Source organism: Coenobita brevimanus, chromosome 71 (assembly GCF_032717465.1).
Source record: "Coenobita brevimanus isolate Jiangsu-jjx chromosome 71, ASM3271746v2, whole genome shotgun sequence".
Classification (NCBI taxonomy): Eukaryota; Metazoa; Arthropoda; class Malacostraca; order Decapoda; family Coenobitidae; genus Coenobita; species Coenobita brevimanus.
The window spans coordinates 5,137,580-5,160,324 of NC_137024.1; the positions used below are offsets into that span (position 1 = coordinate 5,137,580).

Below are 22,745 nucleotides of genomic sequence, written 5' to 3' on the forward strand. Positions count from 1 at the left end.
ATTTTCCGTTACTCTTAACTGCTAGTGCAGGTGGACCTCAGCCACGTCTTCCTCGCTGGCTTTTGGATAAGGCTGACTGGCCACGTTTCAGGGAATTAAGTTCCATTTCCCTTTCTGTCAACGAGTTTGGCTGTCTTACTGAGGCTGTGTCATATTTCAATACCGTGTTGCACTCAACAGCCCTATTATCTATTCCAAAAACAAAGGGTCGGTTTCCTAAACGTACGGTTCCTTGGTGGAACTCTGAGTGCAGTTCCACAGTGAGAGCCAAACGAGTCGCCTACTCACGACTTCGTCGTCACCGCTGGGATCCTCAGTATTTGGTGGCGTATCAGAGGGCACGAGCTCATATGAGGCGGGTCTTAAAGGAGGCCAAGCGTTCGTCCTGGAAGGGTTATGTTTCCTCCATCAATTCGAGGACTTCCATCACCCAGGTGTGGAAACGGGTAAGGAAAATTTTGGGAAAATTTACTGTTCCATCCCCTCCTGTTTTATTTGCAGCAGGTGGCACTGTGGCTAAGCCATTTGCTGTTGCAGAGTTGCTTGCTGATCATTTTGCCAGTGTGTCACAGAAGGATGCCGATACGCCTTCAGCTTCCCACCGTCAGCGCCTAGAGTCTCGTGGTCTCAGTTTTGCCTCTGCTGGGGGAGAGCCTTACAATGTTTCATTTTCAATTTCTGAACTCCAGACGGCTCTATTGCAGTGCCATGATTCCTCTCCTGGTTAATGTTGATATTCCTTATGCCTTTTTATGCCACCTGTCTGGTGAATCCCTGATGTTTTTACTTTCACTGTTTAATAAGATCTGGTGTTCTGGGAGTTTCCAGCTTGTTGGGGTGTTGCTGTAGTTATCCCCATCCCCAAACCAGGTAAGGACCACCTACAGGCAACGAATTATCGGCCTATTTCTTTGACGTCTTGTATATATATGCAAAGTCTTGGAAAAGATGGTCAATGTTAGGCTTGTGTGGTTTTTAGAGAGAGGTGACTTCTTATCCCCTGCCCAGTATGGTTTTCGAAAAATGCGATCTACCTCTGATGCATTACTGTCCTTGGAATCTTCTGTCTGTGAGGCTTTTTCCACTAACCAACACCAGGTCACGGTCTTCTTCGATCTGGAGAAGGCATATGACACTGCATGGGGTCATGATATTTTACTCTTTCTTCATGAGTTTGGTCTTCGTGGGCACTTGCCTATTTTTATTCAACAGTTTTTATCTAACCGAATTTTAAGGGTCCGAGTGGGAGGAGTGCTTTCTAATGCCTGAGCAGTAGAAGATGGAGTACTACAGGGGAGTATCCTTAGTGTTACTCTGTTTGCTGTTGCCATTAACAGCAGCATCAGTGTACTTCCTGATGGTGTACGAGGATCACTATATGTCGATGACCTCTCGATTTCCTTCACCTCATCTAGAATGTCTCTGATAGAAAGGAAGTTGCAGCTGGCTCTCAATAGAATTTCTGACTGGGCAGAAACTCGAGGTTTCCATTTTTCTACAGCAAAGACAGTGGCTATACATTTTTGTCGTCTTCGAGGGGTTCGCCCAGACCCTGACTTGTATCTCTATGGTAGGAGAATATCCTTCGTGGAAGAGACGCGGTTTCTGGGTCTTCTGTTTAATAGACAACTAACCTGGGTTCCTCATATTCGTTCTGTTAAGGTGGCTTGTCTTAAAGCTTTGAGTCTTTTGAGGGTTTTAGCTCATACCTCTTGGGGTGCTGACCGACAAACCCTCCTCCTCTTGCATAGGTCTCTTATTCTTCCTAAACTTGAATATGGGTGTGAGGTCTACTCCTCTGCAACAGCTGCCCGCCTCCGGTTGTTAAATTCTGTGCATCATGCTGGTGTACGTCTTGCAACAGGGGCATTCAGATCATCCCCAATTCCAAGTCTGTTGGTGGATGCTGGTGTACTCCCCTTGGATTTGCGACACCAGTTGCTAATGATGAGGTGTTGGTATTGTCTTCACCGCATTCCAGACAGTTTCTTGTGCCATTGTCTCCCAGGATTCCCGATCTGTTTTTGACACCCATCCTAATTTCCCAAAGCCATTTGGTTACAGGGTCCAGTCTATTATATTATCCCTCTCTGTCCCGAGACTGGCAATTTGTCCATATCGGATCCCAGGGGTGGGTTCTTGGCTAATCCCTCGTGTGACATTCTGTAGGTCCGTTGTTGAAAAATAGGGCTCACTTCCCTCTCAGGTGTCCCTCTCTCTTTTTTAGAACATGCCTCCATTCATGAGGGTTCTGTCCCCGTCTATAATGACGGGTCCAAGACTGATACTGGAGTAGGATTTGGTGTTGTCTTCCCTTCCTTTAGTAGGGGCGGTAGTCTTCCTGGTATTACTTCAGTGTATACGGCAGAACTGACTGGAATTTTATATGCTTTGAAAATCATTTTTACTCTTCCCAATCTGTTTTTCTGACTTTTAGTGACTCGTGTAGTGCTTTGTCTGCACTGGAGTCTTTTAATGCATCCCATCCATTGGTTTTGTCAATTTTAGAGTGGCTTTTTCTTCTTGGCCGTCGTGGCTGCCGTGTAGACTTCTGTTGGGTTCCTGCACATGTTGGTGTGGTGGGCAAGGAGAGGGCAGATACTTTAGCTAAAGCTGCATCTTCTCAACAGCCCCCAACTGACTACCCACTTCCTGCTTCTGATGCAACACCTTACTTGCGGTACGCAATTCGTACATGTCGGCAGAGACACTGGGATGGTGTTTCTCACGATAAACTAAAAGAAATCTTTCAGAGAGTGGTTGTGCTGAGGGTTCTTCCCTCTATGTCTCGGCGACTGGAGGTGGCTCTTGCTAGGCTTTTCATTGGGCATTCTCGGCTTACCCATGGGTTCCTCATGTGTGGTGAGGCTCAACCGTACTGTGATGACTGCCTTGTTCCCCTTACTGTCCATCACTTGCTGGTCGAGTGTCCAAGTCTGGGGGACGTACGTCAGAGGTTCCTCCCTAGACATAAGGGGTAGATGGTGCTTACTGTTTGTCCTCGATGCTTGGTGAAGCCTCTAGCGATTTTACTGATGTTTTTAGTTTTCTTCAGGAGGCAGGCCTCCTTCCACTTTTATAAGTAATTGATATTTTATCAACTATTCTTATATTATTTTTAGTGTTTTATTCCTACTAACAGATATTAACTTTATTTTGAATAGGCACTTTTTATTTTGCCGTGTCTTTTACTTTGTCATCCGGCGGCATATGACCCTGGCAGTTGCGCCGCCAGATTTTAATTATTTTCAATCGATCAATCACTCGCATGTTGTAATGCAACCATCAGGTGACTCTACAGTGAATATCAAGCTTAACGGTTTTCCTTAATCCAGGAATTCTTTAACTACGATGGATAGTAACATTACACCATTTCCTGGGAAAGGGGAGGAAATATTGTCCCTGTAATCCCTATGAACCTGAAGGCAAAATAGGAGAGTAGTGGGGATAAGAGTTTACCCATCCTCAATTTTTACCTCTAAGAAACGTATAGGAAACTTCGGACCTGAGTACTGTGCCTGCCCATGGCCCAGTAAACAGGTTCACATGGCTATGCAGGCATAATATGTTAAAACACAATAATACATGTAACTACAATATGTAACTATATAGCTATAAGTAACAATATGTAAAACAGGTAGTTATGACCGAGTTCTCCAGGAAGAGACAACTAAACATCCACCTTGCCCTAGACTAATCAAGAACGCCAAACACCCCTGATCATGTGCCGGAAATGTGAACGACACACACACACGTACATACTTACGCACATGTACGCCCACACACTTTAGCAGGAAGCTAGAAGGGGATATAAGACCGATGTCACATGTAGGAGAGTTAGTAGAACAAGTCAGAGTAGGACAGGAGAGAACAAGAGTTAGACAAGGAGAGAGCAACAGGGAGTAGGAGAGTGAGAGTAAAGTAGGAGGACAACAGCTAGCATAAACTGCTACTAACCATACGCTACACGGGTCATGCCAAGCTCTTAACTTTTATTCAAGTAACCGTCACAATAAACTCCACTGATCCAAATTTGCCTTTCATCATCCAACTTAAAATACGAAGAGAATAACGGAACAGAGAAAGCCTACACTGACATCTACAACCCCTCACCATTACTCTTTCCTTGCATCTCCCATCGACGATTGAACCAAATAACCTTCTTTATAGAATTAGACCACTTGGCTATGTCTACTTACATTGGTGGCAGCGGTAAAAACGAACCTACTATGCTCAATTACATTGGCAGCAGCGGTAAACTACGACAAACCACGCCTTAAGAGTTTATTCAACGCTCATCAGTAATAGTTTATACGTTCATCGATATACGCAGGAAACTAATCTCCTGAACCGCTACAGCGGTAAACTACGAAAAACTACGTTCACTGAGACTGATGGGGAGCAGTAAACGAAGCCGATAAACGTCTCTATGAACAATCAACGAGCAAAACTACAATCAAATAATCTACGACTACGCTTAATTTGGCGACTTCACGCAATCGAACCAAAAACAAACAAACAAAGCTGAGAGCAGGAGCTAGCGGTGCATCTACGCACCTTAAATTCGTCCCTAATCGTGCGTAACCACCTCAACCACAACTCCACGATTACGAGAAACAATAGCAGTGACAAATTACGTCTATCAACAACTCTACAAGCCTACAAGTTTATCTCAACAAGTACAGTAAAGAAAATCAAATGTACAAGAAGAAGAAACAACGAAAATGAGTGAAGTGTCACCTGAGTAAAGGACAACACAGCTGAATTTCCCCACCTACTCCACTACCCCAGCACGACCCCCACCACTATTCCCCACCACCTTCTCCACCACCAGGAGGAGGCAAGCGAGTGTCTTGACCTCAGATGTGATGACCAAACGATGCTGACGTGTTGATCTTCAACAACATCTCCTCACCACACCTCACACCAGGACTGTATCTCCTCTGCTGTTCTAGTGAGTTGATTTATTCTAACCAAGGTTGTCTTAGTTAACACTTCATCATTTACATAACTATACATAAAATACTAACACTTAGTTAACAAACCAAGCAATTATATACATATATATTCATCATCATAAATATTACAAACTACACAGTGAGAGACAATTACACGATTTATACTGACATATGTGTTTTATAATTTTATGAGCAATCAAGAGAAAGGTAAAATATGATTTAGTGTGTAATCCCATTATGCTAAGTAGTGTTCCACAATTAGTGCCTGAAGGATCAACATTAACAGTGACAAATACCCTGACACAAACAAAACGATAAAAAAAGTATAAATTCCAAAACACCATCAGACACACAAGAACAAGAGAAAACCAAACTCGGGAAACGAAAGATACACTAGATAAAGAACGGCAAACAGATGCAGTCTACGCTAAAGCAAATAATGATGACACTTGATCAGAATATTCAGATGTAGATAGTGAACTTTATAAAAATTTACCTCCAGTTTACTATAACTTGGACAAGAAGGTATTAACCCTTTTGCACGCAGATGAATTTTAAAAGTTTTCTGTGGTATGACGCATCGGCTTATCTCCCCTCCCCCATGCCCGCTGCACGCTCCATAAAAGTGTATTCTCGGCTCATTTTCACCACCCAAACATATTTATTTTGCCACAAAACCCACGTATTCCTATTCGTGGATGTTTGTTCTACACGATAAGCAAAAAAAACAAAACACTATACATACGTTAGGGCCCCGATAATAAACGTTTGGGAACATACTGTAGATCTCACTTCCCAACATCATAAGTCGAATGTTTACTATTCAATCTTTACATTTTATACAATCATTAGAAAGAGAATTTTATTAGCTTTCGAATGCCGGAGGTCCCAGTTTGATATGAGCTATGGTATTCGAATAATAACCAAAAAGTAAAACCCATTTTGACGGAAGTTTTTTTTTTTTTTTTTTTTTTTGAGAGCTCTACCGAAGAACTTTTCTCTTCACTGTTATGTTTTTATTTTATCATCCTATGCAGAATTTCACTGGCTTCCTTTTGAGTCAACAATGGTGATCCTAGGCCTCATATTTTCGAGAAAAATTAGAAAAACTATGGTGTACCCACGCTGTGTCATGACTGTAGGGCAGTTTCCTGCCTTCCTCTAAGCTCCTTTCATGTATTTCACCAATTCCTTGTACATTAGATATGCACACTATATTCACATAATTCACTGGCATTATTTTTATAGTTGAATACTCACATTTGGTGCAGGGTAAAGGCAATGTAGTTGATTAGAAACAGTAGTACAATCTTTGTTGGGCCAACGGCTGATAACGACCAGGAATGCTTCACAAACACCAGATTTCCTATTCCAAACACCAAATCTAATCACAACAGTGCCCAACAACTATACATAAGCACTATTGGTATAGGGAAATATGTTGCACGGCCGGGATGGGGGTAAGAGCAGAAATTTAAAGGGCCAAACCGCACAGTACCTCCCCCACTCACAGCTCATTTTGTATTGGGACCCACAGTCACCAAACCATTACTTTTGACAAGCGCTAGTCAAGCAATGATGCCTCCAAAAATGACGGCGATTGGCCGAACTCTGAAAGTTTTTATGCTTTATGGACGACAAAAACATCAGTGAGTATGGGTGCACCCCACACCCATAAGACAAATGCGTCAACGTGGGCGAAGGGGTTAAGGTCAGGAAAAACATATAAATTACCAGTAAATGACGACTGCAAGGAAAACACCGTAAAAATGGCTAATTTAGATGCAGCAGGCACGAGTGCAGTAACTTCTCCACAACATTCCAATAACACTTCACTTCCAGTGTACTGTATATTTGTCATGAAGACAATGAACTCCCAAAATTCTCTGGTACTGAAAAAGACAAGATCGACATAAACACACTTACTGAACAGTGTCAGCAATATTTCATTAGGGGACACATTACAAATGAGAAAGGAAAAATCACTGTTTTTTCAGCTAGAATAAACCAAGGACGATGCCCAGCTGGCAATTTGCTGAAGTCAGACAAGCTGTTGAGAGCTTTAACATTTTAGCAAGTTAAGACAGAATTTCTCAGGAAATTCTCTGGAGGTAGGAATTTTCTTGGTGGTATAACTCCAGAATTAAACAAAATCGTAGACCTTCTAAGGCAAACACACTTATGCTCAGATCTAGGGGATATAACAGCAGATATTTGCACTATTAAGAAAATCTTGTTATCTAGCTTAGAAAACTCAGACTGGGTCACACAGGATGGTAATATGTCACCAGTGCATGTCGTTGACATCACTGGCTACGTATCAGCCCTATGCAAGTTTCCTGACAGGGTGTTAAAGATTGCCAAAACCATCCCGCATAATCGAGAGATTTGTTTACTTGATTTCATTTATGAAGTGGAATTAAACTGCAGTAAAGCTGGCGTGACTGATACATCACAGGCCAACAGGACAGGGATCAAAGTGCCAGAAATTGTAGCAGGGATAAATAAGTCAAGTCCTGGCAAAAGACCAGAGACAGTCTCGTCCAGTTCACACATAAACACACAGTCAAGTTAGCTCAAGGACACGTTCTGCACACCAGGTAACAGGGCGGTACAAAAGTATGACTAGTGCGCAAATCCTGGTCACACAAAATATGAGTGTTAAGGTACATAAAGAATAAAGAGGACATGTATAAGGCAAAAGGGTTCGAACCGTATTGCAGACATCACCGAACCTCCGGTCACTGGACCTCAGACTGTAAAACAATAGAAAAACTGGTATCCATCTATAGGCCGGGGGAAGGTCGTACCAGCACAAAAGAGGACGACACAAAACGCAAATAAACAAAATAATAGTCAATATCGGAAGTCTCTTTGGAAATGAAAGCATTTTAGTCTCTGCTTTATGTGAGGAGGAAGAGATTTCATTTTTTTTTGGATTCAGGCTCACCAGTGAATTTAATAACGCAAGATGAGTTAGAAAGGATTTTCAGAAATAGAAGAAAAGTGACACTTTTGGAAAATTCAGACTTAAATTTATACACAGTGGATGGTAAAGAAATACCAGTTATTGGTATGATTGAGTTAAAGATGAAATTCCCAGAGACCACAAAATCATACACTACCACCGTTTACGTAGTAGAAAAATTATCAATTACGGATATTATGTTGCTTGGACTAAACTACATGAGGACACAAAATATAATATTGATGCCCCATTTCAATGGAATTAGCTATGACAGCGAATTCATAGAGGAAATTTCATCTCCTGATACTACCACTAACAATTTATATAAAAACTAGAGTCACAAGAGCGATGACTCACAACTTAAAGAAGGGAGAGTCTACTGTACAATTTCTCAAAGAAAATGGGCGCTTAGACCAGTTGGTACAGGCCGACTGACTCACCCACCCACAGTCCAATCGTGACTCGCTTACTCACTCAGCAAGCATTAATTATGATATAAATTTAGCACCAACATCATTCATACAGGTTACTGTTAAGAGTAAACTGGGAAATTGTAATGTCATTGTATTAGAGGAGACTTAGAATAAATTGCCTTTTGATAGAAAGCGCCCTGTGTTGGATGAATGATAAGGTTGATGTTAATGTCATTTTTACTAACCCCCTGAATGGAGATGTGAAGATAAAGAAAGGAACCTGTATTTGTAGGTTAGAGATTTGCCCAGCTCCTATAAGCGAAGTATTAGTAGCGCGAGCATCAAGCAGAGTAAACTCGTCAGACAGAGAGTGCATAAAGGAGCACTTGGTTTGCTTAGATACTTCTGATGTGGAAAATGATTTATTAAATGTGCTGCAGAAACAATGACAAGCTGTTGCATTACCTGGTGAAAATTTAGATGTACAATCATAAGAAAAAGTATCGTTACCCTCATGACTGCTCGATGCTAAACGAACGTTAGCTGGGCTGTGTGGGCGGGTCCTTGCTGTTCGCCCCTCCCCTATCTAGTGTTGCCATATCACAATCCCATTACAAGAGTTGGAGTAATGAGCAAGAATAAACCACCTGGCGGGGAAATATATAGAAGGTGTTTGCATTACCCTGAGCGCCCCACCGGGGATTCAATAATGAAACTCGGCAGGTTTATTATTTTCCGACTATTCAACACTTATTATCAATAGAATACAACAAATAAATTATTTTGAATAGTATTAAATCTATAGGCATCGACTGTGTGTGTGTGTGTGTGTGTGTTTAATGATAGTCTAGCAGGGGTGCACGAGTTCATTTGTTTGCTTTAGTTGGGTGGTTAAATGCTTTAGATGGATGCTTCAGACGTGTAGAGGCTGTTTTCGAAGCAGGGGGTGGGTATACAAAATATTAAAGCAGTGAGACTGAACACGTATTATTATTTTCTTTCTACTGAACATTTATTATATGTAGAAAGCAATGCATATCATTATTATACTGAAATTTACTAAGTTGGCTTGTATCGGCTGAAGTACTATCATACGTCTGGCACAGGTGCACATACTCATTGCCCGTCTGCATGTGTGTTGCCGACTTCAGACCATTCGGTTATATTTTTATTTAATGAATTCGGTGCCGGATAATAAAACGTATTGTCTCTATGCACGGGTTTGAGTACCGTACAAGCTTTCCTGTCCCGTCATTCCACAACACTTCGTCGTTGTGTCATAGTGCATAGCTCGGAAGGGTAACGATAGTTTTTCTTATGACTGTACAACTTGGGTGTGGAACGCACCACTCTTCTTTGTACCTAAACAAAACGGGGAAATGAGGGCAGTTGTTGATTATCGCAAACTTAATCAGGAAACCATTCCCGACCGTATTCCCATGCCATTGTTAAATGATGTCCCGCACAACATTGGACCAGAAAATATGGTCTTCTCTAGTCAATTTATTAAGAGGTTATTAACAGATAGGTTTAGATGTAGAATCCCGCAAATACACTGCTTCTCTACAGACAGTGGGCATTATCAGTATAAGAGAATGCCGGTGGGATTAAGGACAGCTCCAGGCACGTTCTAGCGATTAATGAATAGCATAGTGGCTGGAATATTGACGGTATATTTGTCTTTCTGGACGACATCATAATTGCAACACACACAATAGAAAAACATCTACAGAAATTAGACCAGCTCCTATACAAGTTAGCCAATGTGGGTTTAAAAATTAAGTCTTTCATGAATGGAACTGCTAATGCTGGTAACGGAAGGATCATTATTAATCTGCTACCCATTCACAATGTCCGGCAAATAATTAGTCAAGGCATACATAAGCATGGTTTGAAACCTTTGTTTGAGGAAAGAAATCTGATGTTATATTATCCATATTTGGAAGCAACACTCACAACAACATCAATAGTAGTTCGTGTACCATTCGTAACAGATGATTTGTTCACAGTCTAACAAATATACCAATTTCCTTCTAGGAAAGACGACTCAGTCACCATCAACATCAAAACAGAATTTATCATGGTCTCCGAGAAACAGGTCTCTGTCACATTCAATAGTGAAACAACAATTGAACACAAATGTCGCACATCATTACATGCATTTAATCTTTGTCCTGCGTACATCTTCACGTTTCAGCCAGCTGAGACAGTCCCTTGTGAAATGGCTGTCATACAAGGTCATGACATCCCTCATCATTGTAACTTCACATTTGCTCCAGATAAACTCATCCATCATCAACGCATTGGACATTCACAGTTCTGCTTCACTCAAAATACATCAGTTTTTGTGGCTTGCCCAGACACATCTCCAGCCCATACACCAGCATCTGGTTTATACATCTCACCAGATTACTGTGCAGTCCAGACACCTACACTATCCACTTTGCCCACTAAAAACCATTATGCCATTCTCAATCACACACACAAGTATTTCCAGCCATTACCTAGGATGAACTTAAATACAAGTGCACACATTAAGTTGGCTTCACCCAAGTATGAAACTATGCAGCTAATAAATCAGACAATACAACTTGGGAAGAATACAGTAGGATTATGTTCAACCCACATTATGTATACAGCCCAGCTCCAGTCATTTTTGTAATTTTCTCCATCATATTTGTTATATTACTTTTGGCCTTGCACAGAAAGCAAGCAAGGATTGCTAACCTGGAATCAGTGTTTAAGAACTGTACAAGGGAGACAAACTGTGTAAATATTGTATATATATTTTACACAAAATAACAAAATTTGGGTCACATAATATAGGCTTACTTTAATTATACTACTGTGTCTCATTTATATATGAATATATACAGCAAGTCCTTCACATATGTATTGTGTAATTGACTACAGTAGACTTGCCATTGTATTGTTTTAATATTACTATTATATTTATATATCCACTACACATGTACCATTTAATTATGTTACAATTATATTACTACAATGACTACAGTTCTAATCACAATATTATCACAATTATGTAACTTTTACAATATGTACTTCACTTAATTAACTTGCAAATTATTGTAATGTGTATATATATGTATTAATATGTTATGACAATATTTAATATCGCTGGTACGACAGTTGGCGTGACCGTGCGATGTGTAGGCATAATATGTTATAACACAGTAATATATGTAACTACAGTATGTAACTAAGTAGCTATAGGTAACAATATGTAAAACAGGTAGTTATGTCTGAGTTCTCCAGGAAGAGATAATTAAACATCCACCTTGCTCTAGACTAATAAAGAATGCCAAACTCACCTGATCATGTGCCGAAAACGTGATCCACACACACACACACACACACACACACACACACACACACACGCACATACGTACATACACGTATGCCCACACACTTTAGTCGGAAGCTAAAGGGGGATATAAGTCCGATATCACATGTAGGAGTTAGTAGAACAAGTCAGACAGAGTAGGACAGGAGAAAACAAGAGTTAGACAAGGAGAGAGCAATAGGGAGTAGGAGAGTGAGAGTAAAGTAGGAGGACAACAGCTAACATAAACTGCTACTAACCATACGCTACACGGGTCATGCCAAGCTCTTAACTTTTATTCAAGTAACCGTCACAATAAACTCCACTGTCCCAAATTTGCCTATTTCAGCATCCCATTAAAAATAAGAAGAGAATAATGGAACAGAGAAAGCATACAGTGACATCTACAACGCCTCACCATTACTTTCCTAGCTACTCTTCCATCGACAATTCAACCAAATAACCTTCTCTATAGAATTACACCCCTCGGCTACGTCTACTTACAGCTGTATGGGGTATGGGAGGCGTAAAAAATGAATAAGAGTTGAAGCAGTGAATGTGTTCAAGAATGCAAAGAATACGGTGTGGTATTGTGTGAAACAAAGATGAAAGGGAGTGACGTGGATGAGTGTTAAGGTGTGAAGTATGTAAGGTCAGTGTGTATACGCGAGGACGGTGGCAATGTGCTGCTTAATTGATGAAATATGAATGGGAGAGAGTAATGAAAGGATTATAAACATGTACACGAGATGTGTATATATTAAGTTCAAAATAGTGAAGGTGGTGTACACTCCTTGGAATGATAAATGTTAGAAGAAAGACAGGGTTGAAGACACACTACACGGACTGTGATAGGACAGATGATTAAGAGCTCTAAAGTGTTTGTGATTAGAGACTTGAATGAAAGGGCTGGCACTGGTCCTGTAAATTATATATTGGGTCATCCTGGAGAACCAAGGAAGAGAGATTAGGGCCGGCGACTGAAGGATGCGTCTGTATTGTCAATTTGTATTCTAGGCACAAACAACACAGGGACGCAAGTGGTAAAGGGAGAATGGAGATTGAAACACTGAAAGTGAAGCTGGAAAATAAGAAATGTCAGATGAATATGCATACCAGCTAAAGTTAGTGGTTAGTGCAGTTAGGGTCAATGGATTGGGAGGATATGGATTTAAAAAACTTATGAAGTGCATACAGAGAGTTAGGAATGCTAAAGCTGTGTGTGGTGTTGTAAAGGCAGCAACTAGTCAGATATGTGTAGCTTAGAGGAATGAGGTGGTTAGAAGAGAAGTGTAAGGAAAGAGAAAGTAGTGGCTTCGGTGGATGGGAAAAAAAAGACTGAAATAAATGAGGGAAAGAAAACACTGAGTAACAAACACGTAAAGAGACTAGGATACTGGAAATAGGAACTGGGTAAATAATTATTTGGATGATAAAGAAATACTAGCTGTTCTAGAAAAAATAGGAAACTGTTCTGGGAAGAGGTGCAAAAATGTAGAAATGAAAGTGGAAAAAGTGTAAATGTGTGGGGGATGTGTGAAAGAAGACTAACAAATGGAAATAAAGTCAGGCAGAGATGGAAAGAGTATCTCTGAAAAGCTGATAAGAATAATGAAAGAAGAATGGTAGTGTATACATGGATCTTGTAGTGTGCACATAGTGAGTGTGATGTTGGTAGATGTAACACTGGGAGAAGCTGTTGTTGTTGCTCAACCCCGGACCATAAATGAACAACTTTCCCGTCTGGGATTGTCTCATAGGTTTACTACACCGTTGATGTGTTTGCGTCTTTGTGTGATATGTGCTGTGTAGTTGTTCATTATGTATGTTATGTTGTGTGGGCCTATCCTACAAGCTGGGCTCGTGTCATCTGTGATTCCACCCAACCCAAATCTTAGCTGGTGGCTGAGGAGGGCTGGTTAATGTCCTGGTCACACTTCCTCAATCGTACTGCTTCCTATTCTCACACCAAAGCGTCTCGTGATTTGTGGTTACGTTGCCAGGTGTCCTGTGACTCGTCGTGTAGAAAGGTGGGGAGACTGAATCTATCCACAGTCGTGCGGACCACACGTTCTTTTATGAGTGACTGTTCAGTGCATGTTATTGAGTTGTGGAGAAATGTTGAGGCCTCGGCGGTTGTTTTGACTGTGTTTATATCAGACAGTGTATATAGAGTCAAAGTCCCCAACAATGATAGCGTTAGGTGTCTCCGTTAGGGGGAGGTGCTGAGGGTTGTATTGCGCTGGTACAGTATGGGAGGTGTCAGGGAGAATGTAAAAGATGGTCGGGAACAGATCCTAAGGGTTGGTGAAACGGGAGCTCCAGCTCTCCATGCAGGGCCGGATTTAGACCTGTGGAGGCCACTGGGCAGCCTCCGTGTGGAGGCCTCCCTACCTTAGAATTACATAAAGTTGAAGACGTAGTCATGAGGTTTGAAGATGACCGGTTCCAATTTACCACCTGCTATGACGAAAATTTTCAAGCAATTTTATTGCAGAAAATATATATTTTTTCAAGATTCTTCATATTACTGAAAGTTGAAACCTCAAATAATGGTTTTGTCCAACAATGTAAGATATGACTATATTTCCTCGGAAATAATATATGTATTACATCCTAATAGAGCACCTCAACTATGGTGGTCACAGACCTATGCGCCATAGTTTATATACAATAAAGTTAGCCAGGTTTGTAAATGTAAGGTCAAGTAAATTCTTTATAAAGTATTATTAAAGTTGAAGGTTTATATTCAAACTAGTAAAACAAATATACAATTTGTTGAATTTGACAACATACGAACAAAATTATGAATAATTTATAAAACAGAATTTTAGTAAATACTAAATATAACTGCCTACAACCACTGATCCAATTAACTCAGACAGAAGCTGATCAGTTACTGAAAGACAATTGAAAAATGTACAGTAGGCTACCTGCATATACAAACCAGGCACTTTACGAGACTTGACCCTTGCAAAGTCTCTGATCAGCCTGTCGAGCTCAATCTCTCTGAAAATGTCATACTCAATACCCATCAAGGCGAGATGACTGAGCCTATCATGACACATTGCAGTAGGAAGTCTGTTGTTAATAAACTTCATTTTACTGAATGAACGTTTACCAGAACAGTTTGTGACTATGAGCACCGAGTACATCCGTAGCATTATCTCGACATTTGGAAGTGTACTTCGTATCTGCAACCTTCTTGCCCATCAACAGTTTGTAAAGGAAATGTGCCCTCCCTCTCTCACCTTCTTCGTCTTCTAGAAATTGGGTGAAGATGGGGTAAATGTAGGCTGGCTAAGCTAAGCTAGACCTATCTATCTATCTATAGCCCGACGCCCTAATCCCGCAAAGGGTGGCCGCAAACAAAACGCCTCCAAGTCACTCTGTCACCCACCATTTGACTCCCCTCCCCCCAACTCACCCCCCCCTCCCTCATATACCTCTCAACTCCATCCCTCCACCTCATCCTCGGTCTACCCCTCCCTCTCCCTCCCTCCACCTCACCTACATACACCCTCTTAGTCAGTCTTTCATTCTCCATTCTCTCCACATGTCCAAACCACCTCAGTGTATTTCTCCTAATCTTTTCAACCACATCCACATCTACCCCACAACGTTCCTTCACCTCTTCATTCGTCAACCTGTCCCTCCACGTCACTCCACATGCTCCTCTCAAGTAACTCATTTCCACTGCTCTCACTCTTGACTTGTTCCCCTCTTGCAAGGTCCACGCCTCGCTTCTGTAAGTCAGGGTAGGGATCACAATACCATCGTGCAGTGACTTCTTAACTTCCATACTCACCTCCCTATTTCTCATCACTGCTTTCAGTGTACCAACAACCTTTCTTCCCTGCTGTACCCTTTCACGTACTTCATCCCCCAAAGTTCCATCCTTACTCATCACACTACCCAAGTACTTGAATGCACTCACATTCTCCATATCCTCACCATCCAACCTCACTGCACACTCTGTGACTTCCTTCCTCTCAAACACCATAACTTTACTTTTGTTTACATTAACTTTCAGCTTCCTCCTCCTACACACTGTCCCAAATTCATTCACCAAACCTTGCAACTACGAAATGGCATCAAGTAACACAAGTTAGGCTGTTGAATATAAGAAATAATCATTTTTTTCCCCAGACCTTCACCCTCGGTGTCTCCTTTTCATCTACTAATACCACAAGTGACTTTGTTATATTAGTTAACCATAGAAACAGTCACTGAAACCAATAACATATTCCAAATATATCCGAATTTCTGAAATTAACTCAAACTCACCTGCGATTCCCTCTGAATTTGTCAACAAACAATGGGACAAGAATACGTTCCGGGGTATTCGATAAGGGAAATAAATAAATAAATGTATATATATATATATATATATATATATATATATATATATATATATATATATATATATATATTTCTAATTGAAATTCTCATATTTGTTCATGTTCCAAGCAGTTTATAAATATATAAAATATTACAGTGAAAGTACCAGTCTAATATAGCCTAAGCGACACAGAGTCAGTTGAATCTGAGTATGTACGAGGGAGCTAGGGCTACGGTGCGAGTGGATGGTGAGCTGAGTGAGTTCTTTGATCTCAATGTGGGACTGAAACAGGGTTGTGTGATGTCTCCATGGCTGTTTAATATATACTTGGATGGGGTTGTAAAGGAGGTGCAGGGTAGGGCAGTGGATGTGGGGGTGGCTCTAATGAATGAGGGTGAGATTTGGAAGCTTCCGGTGCTGCTGTTTGCTGATGATACAGTACTGTTGAGTGAAGATGAATGGGAGTTGCAAGGTTTGGTGAATGAATTTGGGACAGTGTGTAGGAGGAGGAAGCTGAAAGTTAATGTAAACAAAAGTAAAGTTATGGTGTTTGAGAGGAATGAAGTCACAGAGTGTGCAGTGAGGTTGGATGGTGAGGATATGGAGAATGTGAGTGCATTCAAGTACTTGGGTAGTGTGATGAGTAAGGATGGAACTTTGGGGGATGAAGTGCGTGAAAGGGTACAGCAGGGAAGGAAGGTTGTTGGTACACTGAAAGCAGTGATGAGAAATAGGGAGGTGAGTATGGAAGTTAAGAAGTCACTGCATGATAGTATTGTGATCCCTATCCTGACGTATGGAAGCGAGGCATGGACCTTGCAAGAGGGGAACAAGTCAAGAGTGAGAGCAGTGGAAATGAGTTACTTGAGAGGAGCATGTGGAGTGACGTGGAGGGACAGGTTGACGAATGAAGAAGTGAAGGAACGCTGTGGGGTGGATGTGGATGTGGTTGAGAAGATTAGGAGAAATACACTGAGGTGGTTTGGACATGTGAAGAGAATGGAGAATGAAAGACTGACTAAGAGGGTGTATGTAGGTGAGGTGGAGGGAGGGAGAGGGAGAGGTAGACCGAGGATGAGGTGGAGGGATGGAGCTGAGAGGTATATGAGGGGAGGGGTGAGTTGGGGGGAGGGTAGTCAAATGGTGGGTGACATAGTGATTTGGAGGCGTTTTGTCTGCGGCCACCCTTTGCGGGATTAGGGCGTCGGGCTATAGATAGATAGATAGATAGATAGAGATAGACAAAAAATAAAATGTTTCATAGAAAACTTCAAGTTTTCAAGGTTTAAGGGGTAACTATATGATATGCTTTCTTTCCGGACCTCTGGACTGGTGGTAGTTTTCCTTAATAAAATCGATAAAGGTAAACTCAAAATTTTTATTTCTGTCCTTACACAAATATTTAAAGTAATAATAATAACAACAACAACAACAACAATAATAATAATAATAATAATAATAATAATAATAATAACTGATAATAAAATCACATTGAATGTGTGGAGGCCCCCAGGTTGTGGAGGCCCCTGGGCAGCTGCCCACTTTGCCCACTCCTAAATCTGGCTGTCCCTATGTCACCAGAGAGAGAGGAAAGAATCAGCTTGAATTAGAGAACGAGCTGAAGTAAAGGACGTGATAAAATAAATTAAAAAGAAGAAAAGGCAGTGAGCGGGAAATATTTGTAGAAGACACAACATATGGACAATTAAAGCAACAAACTTGGTAACAACTAATTCAAGAAGACCAAGAGCAAGACCAGCAACTAGATGGTGTAATGAAATATAAAATAACTACAGGAGATACAGGATCCCAGATAAAATTAAAAGAGTAAGCGATGAAGACAGAAAACTCGTTAGAGATCTTGGGATTCTGGACAGGAAACAAACAGCATAAAACTGGGATAAGTGAACGTGTGGGACAGGTTTATGTCCTACACTGGAATATTACAGGCTGACTTTGATTACTTATAGTGTAATACCCTCGTATTCTATCATCCATTTTCATTTAGTCTCTCATTTTTCTTTCACTTTCTCAGCCGTTACATAAAATACAGTGGTTACCTTAATCCTGGTAAGGAGGAGGGAGTGAACACTGCACCACCACCGCCTGCCATCCCGGGCTTCGCTCTACTGTGCCTTGCCGAGCACCGGCCGCATGTTGAGTGCTCGCATACACACACACACACACACACACACACACACACACACACACACACACACACACACACACACACACACACACACACACACACACACACACACACACACACACACACACACACACACACACACACACACACAGTCGTAAACTGTCTTGATCCAAACTTTCGTTTGAGAATCCCTGTTTACATTCCTCATTCATACAGCCACAGAGCACTTTACAACAAAACAAGAATGAATATTAATGCGAAAAAAAAAAATACAACGCAAAATCATTTCCGAAAAATTATAAACTCTCACGAGGACTTGTTTTTATCGAAGAAATGGATTAAGCTTCTCTGTGGCTACAGTTTCTCCAGGGACACAATTTGTCTATCATTCCACTGACCCTGCCAGAACCCAGGCCTCCCGCCACTGCCTCCACTCATACACCACACGAAATGGAGGCGTAGCTGTATATTTTCATCATCATCATCATCATCATCATCATCATCATCATCAGCTTCTTCTTCGACTGCCTGTAAACCCTCTTACCATGCTTCCCAGTGGGCATAATATTCAGCATGTAATAACTATATTTCGACATAACCCTTCAAGTATTAAACAGGAAGCGGTGCCAAGGCACAGCAAACCCGTCTCTGACAGTCATTTTAGTGCTAACGTATAAACACAACAGGATTTCTAGTCAAAGATGTCACATATAAGTTTCGAGTAAATAGGGTGAAAATTGACGATTTTATGCCAATTTACAATATTAGGGTCGACCCACCTGACATTGACCTCCCTACCGCTAGCTGGCGGGGTGATCCCCCTGATGTAATCATGCATGTTATAGGATGTAGATTTGAAAGATGCACATTTAGGTTTTAGATTCATGTCGAAATGACGAATTTGAAAGGAGTCTATTTATCTATCTATCTATTGCCAGACGCCTCAATCCCGTTTGGGGTGGCCACAAACAAATCGCCTCCAAGTCGCCCTGTCCCCCGCCATTTCACTGCCCTGCTCCCAACTCACACCCCCCTCTCTCATATACCTCTCCACCCCATCCCTCCATCTCATCCTCGGCCTCCCCCTCCCTCTTCCCCCCTCCACCTCACTCACATACACTCTCTTCGTCAGTCTTTCACCCTCCATCCTCTCCACATGGCCAAACCACCTCAGTGTGTTCCTCATAACGCTTCCTATCACATCCACATCCACACCACAACGCTCCTTTATATCCTCATTCGTCAGCCTGTCTCTCCATGTGACTCCACAGGCTCCTCTTAAATAACTCATTTCCACTGCTCTCACTCTTGACTTGTGTTGAAAGGAGTTATGGCGAAAAAACGATTTTTTTTCTTATTCATTTTTGGGGCCTACATCCTCGGCCTTGGCCAAATTTGGCCCAAAATTTAATCAAGTGATAAGAAGGTCATAGCCCTGCATCCCTGTAATTTTAGTCATAATCGCTCCAGTAGTTTTCGCTTAAAATTGTTGACAGACAGACAGACAGAAAAATCCGAGTGATAACAATACCCGAGGGGAGGGGACGGTTAAAAAATATTTTCGTAAAGTCATTCTCTCTCTCTCTCTCTCTCTCTCTCTCTCTCTCTCTCTCTCTCTCTCTCCGTATCAAAGTTCTGAGATGAGGATATTAATTTACTTACTGGAACTTCCCCCACCCTCCGCTCTCACAGTTCTGCTTACGCGCCTTTAAAACCTCCGGAATTACTCTCTATTAAAAGAAAAATGAACACATTAAGTTTCATGAGGATGTAGCCGATTGATTTAGCTACGTGTGTGTGTGTGTGTGTGTGTGTGTGTGTGTGTGTGTGTGTGTGTGTGTGTGTGTGTGTGTGTGTGTGTGTGTGTGTGTGTGTGTGTGTGTGTGTGTGTGGGTGTGTGTGGGTGTTTATATTACATGGCTGGTTCAGGCTAAGTTTGAATTTTTTTTAGCCATTTTGTCAAGAACCATCAGTCAGTGTTGGTAAAGTTCATTCATTTTAACTTGGCCCAAATTTTCGTCCTATGCAAATTATCTCTCGTGGGTCAGTGGCAGAAAAAGACAGTGCTACGGCTCTACATCCTTTTCATGGAACTTTTTCGTGACTAGCATCATATTAAAGTGCTAATCTCCTGTTACAGATCAGCTAATCAAGACGGAGAGATGGCAATTATAGGCCAACTTAAAACGAACAGACTATATCACTATGTAAGTTTATAATGTAATGATGTACACACCCCTATACGTTTTCTTTCTTGCCAAGGATGGGGGGGAAGAAAAGGGATTACCCACGTATTCCCCGCTTCTTTTATATGGCGATTGGCCCTTCAGCCCGATGATATATATTTTTTTGTTCATTCTTGACAACACCAAACGAACTTACTAAAATCAGGAAGACCCTCATGTCCCGTATTCTCGTAGTTCAAGGAAGCTCCCTAGCACCTCCTTCTCAGCGATTTATTTTTGGATCTGGCTGGTTAATATCACTTTGTATCTTGGTTATGCAGAGTATGACGATATTAGAATGATTTAAGCAAAACGTAAGAGGATAGTAACGTATTATAACCCAAACAATTCGCTTAGGAAGAGGTTCTAGGGAGCTTCGTTAACAGACGGGAATGCGGGCTGTCCATCCCGTCCACTTCGAAAAGCATCTCTTAAGCTGAAAAAAAAAAAAAAATCGTCAATAGGTAGATACAATTAAATATAAATATCGTTCTCGGGGTGAATGGGTTGAAGGGAGAAGGCGTGAGGGGCTGGAATATCAGGCTGTAGTGGCGTTGAGATCTTGCTGCCTAGCACTTGGGTTGTGGTTTGATTCGCATTTCCTAGAACACTGGAAGGGAGAGGAGAAAGGTGTAACATTATACAGTTGACCTATAAATAGGTACAAAACATTGGAGGTTCATGAAAAGAAGCTGACGATGGTGATGGTGATGATAGAGGAGGACGAGGAAGAGGAGGTGGATGGGGACGAGGAGGAAGAGGAGGAGGAGGACGCGAAGAAGAACGGAGGAATAGAGATTATTAATAAGAACGGGAGAAAGAGTAAATAAGGAGAAGGTCATGAAGCGATAATTGTATTCCGTTAATACAGCTCACTGAGTGATTATATGCGCGTCACTGTGGTCGGGTTTTGCAGAGATATTACCAAGGCCTTGAGAAGTGACCTTGGATATTGTCATCTAAAAACAACCTCTGTCCAGTGTGAGATCATGCAGCTGTGACGTCAGTGTGTTACAATATATGCCAGCCACCAGCCACGTGGCATGACTGTGAAATCTGGGCAGAGTTTTATAATATTGGCCTTGTAATTTGGCGTCCTCAGAATCTCAAGACAGGTCAAAGCCGTTATACTGCAGTCGCTTTTATTTTTTGTTCATCTGATGGAGCTGAGTCATTTTCACACCTTGAATACTAAGTAGTGGTTGTATGAAATTCACAGAGTCAAGGCTATGAGACAGGGATGAGTCTCCTTGGTCACTAGACAGATTAACCCCCTTGGCCATCAACCGAGCTAAAAGAAGTTAGGGATATTTATCAGGCCAAAGTAAATGCGCTAGTGGAGGTTTAGCAATAAAGATCGTGACTGTAAATGTAATATATCGTAGTCGTCGCCGAGCTATTGTAACAGTGTGTTGATTTGTAGGGATTTTACGAAAAGAGAGAATGTTAGTTGTACTTGTCATAGATGGCAGGAGAAAAATAAAGATGCGTCTGGGGTTTGATTGCAGTTTATTTTCTTCAAAGGGAATATCTCAAGAGTAATGCTGAGGTGAGTAATAGTATCTCACAAGAGCAGTACTGAGGTGAGAGCGGTTTTATACTGGCTAACCACGCGCGCTCCTTCCTCCTGTCCTCGCCGTGTCTCTGTCCTCTCCTAAACCCCTTCTAACCTGGTTCTCCCAGTTCTCCTGTAAATGGCTGGTTGTGTCACGTGTAAGGGCACGGGTGTGTGGAACCTTCCCGAGCCTGGGGACTTGCCATCCAGCGTCACACTTTGCTGTGTTTTGATATTCCTAACTGAGAATGTGCGAACGTTATTTCCTTTCGCCCTAGGCATAACTTTCATCTTACCTCCATATTACATATATACTTTACTAGCTATTATGCACTGTGTTATGATATTTTAGGGTCCTGCAAGATTTCAGGATTAAATTCACCTCCATTATCACATATTAATACATTCGGGGTAGTGAACCTACATAATATTATGACGTTATTTATGATTGATCTTGCCACTGTTTCTGCTGTCTTATCCTTAATTGGGACTAAAGTCACACTTCTTGAGAAATGATCTGTAGCAAAGAAGAGATATTAATTATTATTGTAAAGTAAGGGTAACTTAAATAAGTCAACCGCGACAACGTCCCATGGTTGGTTAGGTACAGGATATTTCCCTATAGGTGCAAGTGTTAACAAGTAGCCTTTGTGCCTCGCACATGACTCACAGCCATCTATATTATTGTATATATCTTTTCGTAACCATAGCCAGTAGTATAACATCCGGGCTTGTCTAACCGTCCTGTCCCTGCCAGGATGTCCTGCATGTGGACTATCGTGTATCATCCTT

The 22,745-nt window shown here is 41.4% G+C and overlaps 2 protein-coding genes across 2 annotated transcripts in view; one reads left to right on the forward strand and one right to left on the reverse strand.

Annotated features, from left to right (window-relative positions):
* Positions 1-18,153, reverse strand: part of LOC145406582 (DBH-like monooxygenase protein 1) — a 32,200-nt gene extending 14,047 nt beyond the window's left edge. The window contains exon 1 of the mRNA XM_080277660.1: positions 18,085-18,153. Within this exon, the coding sequence (XP_080133786.1) occupies positions 18,085-18,137 (53 nt within the window). The 5' untranslated portion in view covers positions 18,138-18,153. The remainder of the gene's footprint in view (positions 1-18,084) is intronic.
* The window catches only part of LOC145406681 (DBH-like monooxygenase protein 1), a 588,166-nt gene that overhangs the window by 90,756 nt on the left and 474,665 nt on the right, over positions 1-22,745 (forward strand). The window lies entirely within an intron of this gene.